Source organism: Fundulus heteroclitus, chromosome 14 (genome assembly GCF_011125445.2).
Source record: "Fundulus heteroclitus isolate FHET01 chromosome 14, MU-UCD_Fhet_4.1, whole genome shotgun sequence".
NCBI classification, from domain to species: domain Eukaryota; kingdom Metazoa; phylum Chordata; class Actinopteri; order Cyprinodontiformes; family Fundulidae; genus Fundulus; species Fundulus heteroclitus.
The window spans coordinates 115057-122546 of record NC_046374.1 but is presented as its reverse complement, the minus strand read 5'-3'; the positions used below and the strand labels follow the sequence as shown (position 1 = coordinate 122546).

General features: G+C 37.0%; 1 protein-coding gene across 1 annotated transcript in view; it reads right to left on the bottom strand.

Annotated features, from left to right (window-relative positions):
- Positions 1 to 528: 528 nt before the first annotated feature.
- The window catches only part of LOC105915708 (proliferation and apoptosis adaptor protein 15), a 64512-nt gene continuing 57550 nt past the window's right edge, over positions 529 to 7490 (bottom strand). Inside the window, exon 4 of the mRNA XM_036145969.1 lies at positions 529 to 6672. Coding sequence (XP_036001862.1) covers positions 6608 to 6672 — 65 coding nt within the window. The 3' untranslated portion in view covers positions 529 to 6607. The remainder of the gene's footprint in view (positions 6673 to 7490) is intronic.

Sequence of the window (7490 nt, the reverse complement as noted above, 5' to 3'; positions counted from 1 at the left end):
AATTTCAGTTCAGTCTCATAAATCATGACAAAAGCCACATGTGTATTTCACCCCTCTTATAATCTGTTACAATCCTTGCCAAATTATCCTGAAGTAATTCTTGCCCCCATATGAGGGAAATCTTACAACTTGTAACAGCATTGAGTCTACAGCGTCCAACACAGTTATGTAAGTTGAATGCGAACCTTTAGTTAATGCAGTAACACTCCTCTTTCCAAGACAAGTACATCTGTGTTAACACTGGGAAAGCATTGGACCGCTTTATTGTCCCAAACCAAAATCAACTGTGCATGATATTTAACCACAGCACACTTACATAAGAACATTTATTTAGGACTGTCAGGTCCTAACTAACATAATGGACAGGATGGACTGTCTAACAAGCACACTTGCTACACCATTTGAGAGCTCTGCAATTTACAAAATAACAGACACGAAAGAGAAATCATCAGACTGAATGAGATTAAAAACTAAAAAAAAAAAAGAAAACTCTACCTAACTCTATTTTTCTTCGTTTTTTTTCTTCTTCTTTCTGTTTTCGGGAGTACAATGATAATCTGCATAAGTAATGCTGTAATACTGGTTCTGTACGCAAAAAGCCTCAGCCGTACAATTCAAAAATATTAAGATTGCCATCAAGCCCTAAATTCCAACAAGAATGTTTCCAGCCTAAAACAAAACCTCCCGAAAGAGTCCACATGACCTGTCAAGTTAATAAGAAAAGCACTTAAAGATCATCATTTCAAAATAGCCTCTAATGTCTATCGCAAAACACACACTCGCACCCCTCAGAAAATCTCCGATTCAGCCACAAACGCGTATCGGAAACCGAGATTGTTTATCAGAAACACGTTTCAAGTCTGTTCAGCCCAGCAGCCTGCAACTCACTAAATTGCAACATATGATGGAAAAAACTGCTTTAAAACTTTAATTATCTTGCTTAAAATTAAATAATTAAAAACACCTGTCTTTAGCTGTGCAGCTTTTAAGAAAGTAAAGTGAAATGTGGTTAAAAGCAGCAATGCTTCAACCTGCACTCGTTTACAGTGATAGTTGGGCCAAAAAAAAAGAAAACATAAACAAAAAGATATAGGAAGTCTTGTTGCACAACATAGTTTCCTGGAATGGCAGAACTCATATTCATAATTCCCTGCATAAACACAACTTATGCTCCACATTCAAAAACAGTTTTCACAGTTTCCACAGTGCTGCCTGTGGACAAACATCCTCTGATGCCTCCCAAGTTCAGAACCTTCAGATTTTGCTCAGCTTACATCTCTTATAGTTTCTGCCACAACTTCTACAAACTACTTGCATTACTCATGTCAGCACTCTTTCAGCCACCTCCTCTTTATTACATCGAACACACGTCCATTAACTAGTCGCTAACATAACACAGCAAATCAAATGAAAGCCCTAAAACAGCATATTGTGTTAATAAATGAACCAGTAATCTTTAAAGAAAGAGGGAAAAAAAAGTTAATGAAATGACAACCTTGTTAGCGATTTGCAATTTTTGTTTTCAGTTTAGGAAAGGTTTACCTGATGTTGCCCAATCAACAACCTCGTTAGCAAGGTAGTTAGCAAGAAAAAAAATCAGCTAACTACATATTTAGTTTTGTGCTTAATTAAAATAAAATCCATTATACTAATTTCCAGCTCAACATGCTTATAAAGGAATGTCACTCGGTTAGCTTTGGATGGTTTACATTATGGAGCTAACATGCTCCCATTGACCAAAGTAATAACTTCTGCCACATCGCTCATATTTTTGTCATGATTTGGAAACTCTCTGAATAAGAAATTGTTACACAAGCAGTGACCACGACACATCTCATCAAAATACAACACAGTTAAACATAAAGTTACATATTGGAAAATACATATAAATGAATACCACTTATTTCTTCTTTTTTTTTTTAACCTTTGAAAAACCATCACCCAAAGCGGAAAACAGCAAATCATATATGAAGAAAACAATAATACAAGGTATACATAGTTCTCAACCCCTTGACATGTTTCCGGTTAGTAAAACAAAATCAAGACATGTAAAAACAACAATATATAGGCATTAAATAAATTAATCAATTTAAAAACAAACACTGCAACATATATCCAAAATACATATTTACAACCAAGTAAAATGTAAAGAAAGAAAGAAAACACAGTCCCATCTTTAAGGAAAAATATTGGAATGAATTTTAGTCACCTGTTAGCATCTCAGGCTATAGAAATCCAAAGCATGTTCGCCTCACGTATTGGTTCAAATAATGTATTCGTCATAAATACAACAGGCTTATTGTTTTGCAGCATTTACTGAGCTGATATGAACTTTGTACATGGATATCCAAATTCGACATCATCTGTGGCTGATATGTTAATCCTATGTGCCACTGGCTGCACAGGGAAAAAAAAAGAAGCTAAGCTACGTCAAAAATGCGATTTGCATCTTCTTAAAGTTGGAAGGACTGTGCTATTCGTGGGAGCTGACTTTAAAAAGCAATAACCAGGTGTATTTTAGCTTTGGGGGAAAAAAGCTCTGCATAGCCACATTTTGATGCAGATGCAGATTTTGATGCTGTTTGAACCGTAGCGTTCATCAGGATACCATCAGACCGCTGGAGATGTGAAAAATCGCTGAAATCGCTTATGAAACGGAACCGTTTACTTCACCGCTAATTGGAATTCCACCCAGGAGAGGTGGAATAACAAATCTCATGTTTAAATTTACAAGCTGGTATTCAAAACCTACTTTAAATAAAGGAAATTGTAAAATGATTGGCCCTTAACGTCCTTTAATGACAGTCTGTAAAATATTGGAAAAAAACATGCAACGATCTGCAAAGAAAAATCTGCCTTTTGGTTTGTACAATTAGCAAACTTGAACAAAACTTTTAAATGGCAGTCCAACATTTAGCCCAGGTGGCGTGCATTGTAACTGGGAATAACCGTTATACACAGGTCACAGCTTTAGTGTTACAATCGCCTTCCTTTCGCCTTGTGTTCAACAGACTGAATCTGAAGAAGAGCTGCCACCAATTCACTTAGTATTTGGTCAAGCAAGAGCAGGCCTAGAAACTGGGGGGGAAAAAACCCAAAACAATAATTTGACACCTTTATATATTCAACACAGTCCGCAGTTGATCTATTTGACTATTACCTATTCAATAAGATTAAAACTGTAATTTCTGCAGATTATTTCTAGGATATTTCAGGAGAGTTACAGTAAAACATTTATTTTGGTATAATTTGGTAATATACTGAACACAAAGTGGGTGATCATTTTGTCTCTTTTTTATCTTTTGCCATTTCATACACACATTTTTGGTCTGTTAATTTTTTTGGGTCTCGAAATTCCCCAACAGAACACATTGTAAGAAGAAAGCATCAATTTGTGCCAACCATAGATCCTTTTCCAATTTGTTTTCACCACCTCTGAACTAAAGCACTGTTCAGTAAGCTACCAGTGGTTACTTTAAAAGGTGGTTATATGATGCTTGTATTATTTTTCAACAGGAAGATGCACAACGATCTTGGTTAGAGATGTTCTAACAGTGATTAACACCAAAACGAAATCTATTTGTAGGTGAGACTTTAGCCTTTTCGTGATTACGTTTCTTTGTGATTCATCAAAATACCATGACAAATACTATATACTAAATACAAATGCTATATTATTCCGTCATACTCAACATGCAAAGTGAGGCAACATTTTCTCAATTTAACGCAATTAAATCAACATTTGATATTCAGAATTAGATATCAATAAGACAGATTTAGTTTTACCAATAATCAAGGGTAAGTTAATAAAATGTGAATTCTTGATGTATTTTGTTTTGGCCCAATAAGGTGGAACAAAACCTAAAACAATGAAACGGAGTACATTTAATATATTCAGTGTCAAAACATTTTGTCCTAAAAGGTTTATTTTCACCCCAGTTTCCATTTTTTTTCGCCTTCCTCTCTCTAAAAAGGTGTCCACTGTCAGTACCTATTACCAAAACCTAATTTTACTCTGCAAAGAGATCATGCAAATTTAATACAAACAAGCCCTGGTCATCTCAAAGACCCTGGCTTTAGGACAAACAAAGATTTCCGCTCTGTAAAATTGCAGTTAGTGCAGATTTTTCTTACAGACATTAATGCATAGGAAACAAATCTCTCCAGCAATACAATACAATTCAAGCTATATAAAGGAAAACAAAACAGATCACACAAACCGTGATCTAAATTAAAAGTCTTGGTCATTGGCACTAGGGTTGAATTGGAGCATAGTGGCAAAGGAATACAAGCAGGAGTCAGTCCTCGGTTAAATAACTAGTCATACATCTGAAAGATCTTGATGCCTCGGTTTTAAATCCCACAGCTTGTAGGACAACAAAGACGGGTGCAGAAATAGACCACACACATTCTGTACTCACCAACTCTGAAGTCCTTAGCACATCTCAAAAGAAAAGTCGCAACACTCTCCTTAAAAGTGAGAGCTGCTTTGATTGACCTAACGCGTGTGCTGACGCCTGTCTCTGCTCCTCACACGCCTAACTGCTCACAGTCGTGACAATTTATTCTGGGGTAAACGCAAACTCTGCTAAGGCTTCGTCGTAGGGAGAAAAGATACACAGTGTTCAGAAGAGTGGTCATTAAAGTTTAGATTCAACAGTCTGCTAGCTTTTCTTTGTGTAGGTGCATGGCAGAAATGGCATAGTCTGATAATGTGCCATTGCGTGCATTAGGGATCTCTATCACAAAATATGCAGTTTGGTGAAGAATTTGAATGATCACATAAAATAAATTTTCTTTTTTTCCCCCCTCAGAAACCTTGAGTGGTCTTTCAATGTACGCTGGTCAGTTATTTTCTGAGCAACAAATACAATGTCAACGAAGAGGCTTGAAACATGCCACGTAACATAAAAATTCAACATATGATGTCCAACACTCCCAAAACATATGCATGGATAGTGTAGTCCAACCTCCCTTTGCTTACAAAAAAAATAAGATATTAAATAGTTTCAAATTAGCTAAGATTTTTGTTGAAACTCTTTAGCAAAAGCTAACTGAACATACAGTAGTCCTTGCGAGAGCTAGAGTTTGCCCAAAAGGGTATTAACTGTGGATAATTATATTCGTTCTACTATATGTTCTTGTTATATATTATTTATTTACATCTCTAACCTGTCCCTACAAAGAACATTCACTTTGACTGGTCCCAATACTTAAAAAGGTTCCCTAAAGAAGGAAATCTTCCGTCGTGAAGAAATAAACGCTACAGCTAAATATCTCCTCTAAATAACTCTTGCGGTGACTACGAGCTAAAGGCAAATATCGGCAATTTAAAGACGTCTCACTGAAATATTCCACACGTTTTAGGTCTTGAACCATGAGCTCATTAATCATGTTACAGAAAAGGGAGCGCTCATGGAGCCTTGGAGGAACAGACCGTTCGGTTGATTAAATTTGACATTAGCATTTAGCGTCAAGTAACTTTATGAACATCATGACGTTCTAAGGAATAGTTGGATTTGTTGAGACATGCTTATTTTCCAAGAGTCACACTCAGATATTAGGAAACGTAGCTACAGCTTACAGGAGATAGCTATTATAAAGACACAGGAAGGCAAAAACAACTTGCTTTCTGTGTCAATTTAGCGCTAACGCTAACTCTTGGCTAATCGACAGAAGTCAGTTTGGCATCTAGACTATTCCTTTTCTTATCACAAAAACACGCTCGGATATTTATGCCGCTAGCTACAAGCTAACACAAGCACCTTCACAGAAAAGAACAAAGACGATGTGTAAGATAGTTGTTTGTCTATAATCAATCCTTACCTAGTGGTAATCTCTTGAAACTATTGTCTGCTATCTTAAGCACTTAGTTATTTTAGTGTATGCTCGTATTTTCATTAAATATTGTCCAGATATTTAGTTTCAAGAGTTTGGCTATGTTGCACAATGGATTTGGATTTAGAGAAATTAGCTTTAGCTTCAACAAAAATCTGTCCGTTGCAGTGAAGTATCAATGCACATCATGTAACTTGATATCTAAAGTAATCCGTAGGGTTTTCCCGATTTTCAGAAAATGAATATAGCCATTTCATTTTTAGTTTGCTCAGAGGCAGGTTTTGTAATCTCTGCTTCATCATGGGGCGGACATAGTTTTTGTTTCCTCTTTAACAACCTTTTAAACGACATGAACACACAACATCACAAAACACACTCATTCAGAACTGACCCACTCAGCATCCAGGATAGACGTCAGTTTTCTCCTCACAAACATACTACATTGGTCCATCTCCAGATTTTATCTTGAAGTATCTTTACTTCCCGCAGCTTTCTATCCCCCCTCCCCTCAGCTGGGGAAAGAGGCTGTGTCGCTACGATCTGATTGGTCGACATTGTAGGCGGTGTACTGCATGGTCCCATGTTGTGGAGTGTGTTACCTAAGGAGGCCGGGGCGTGGGCATGGTGGGGGGTGTAGGTGTGTATCTGTATGGCTGCAGGTGGTGTGGGGGAGGCTGGGGTGGGAGTAATTAACAGGGCTGATGAAAAATGGTTGATCGGTTGATTTGAGTGCCAGGAGTGGAGAAATCAAGGTGCAAAGATTAGGACCTCATGCTTTTTTAGGAGGAGGCGCCAACTTGATGATTTCATCTTCAGAGGGCTGTCGGATGATGTCTTTGTGTTTCCGGGAATGGTGGGTTGGAGAGAGAGGGAGACAGGAAAAGAAAGTTGTGTCAATTAAAATACATCAATATAACTCATTTCCTTGCATATTTTCCTTAATATTACATTCTGCAGATACTACTTCATATAACATTCTACATTTAGTAAATGATTGTAGCAGACTCTTAGACAGCGGAAGCCTTATCACCTCATAGTAATGAACCAGCTATGACTTTAAGGTATACTATTTCTTTTTTTTGTTAGCACTGACTGATGGCTCTTTTAATTGTGTTGTTCATGTGACAATGTCAATAAAGGTTTAATCTAAATCTAATCTATTGTTTTAAATAGTCTGAGTTAAATACTGTTCCTGTGGGTAAATGCTGGCATCTCATCTCTGAGTGAAGGGGGGACTTTTAAACCATCCATCTCATCAATAAGTTTCAAAATCACCTATTTTGAAGTATTCACAATGACAACAACCTCAGACAGCTGTGCTGTTGCTGTCAGAGGAACACCAACTATAGCTCTTTTATTGTAAAACTGTTTTGAAAGCTTACAACAAGAATGTTCGTAAGTCTGTCGTCGAGAAAAGCAGCCTACTTCAGGCGGACTTCCAGGACACATACAATTGCTATCAGTTTGCCAGGCTGATTTTACGTTAATAACTAAATGTTTGAAATGCTTTGAATGTCTCATGTTTCTCTCCTTTTGTTTTCTTCTTCTACCTTCCTGTGTCAGTGTCCATTTAACATGAAATAGTCCCTGCATAAATTCTAATAAAGCTTCTTGCATATATAAATCAAGCGGAGCTCTATGGCGAAAGCAGT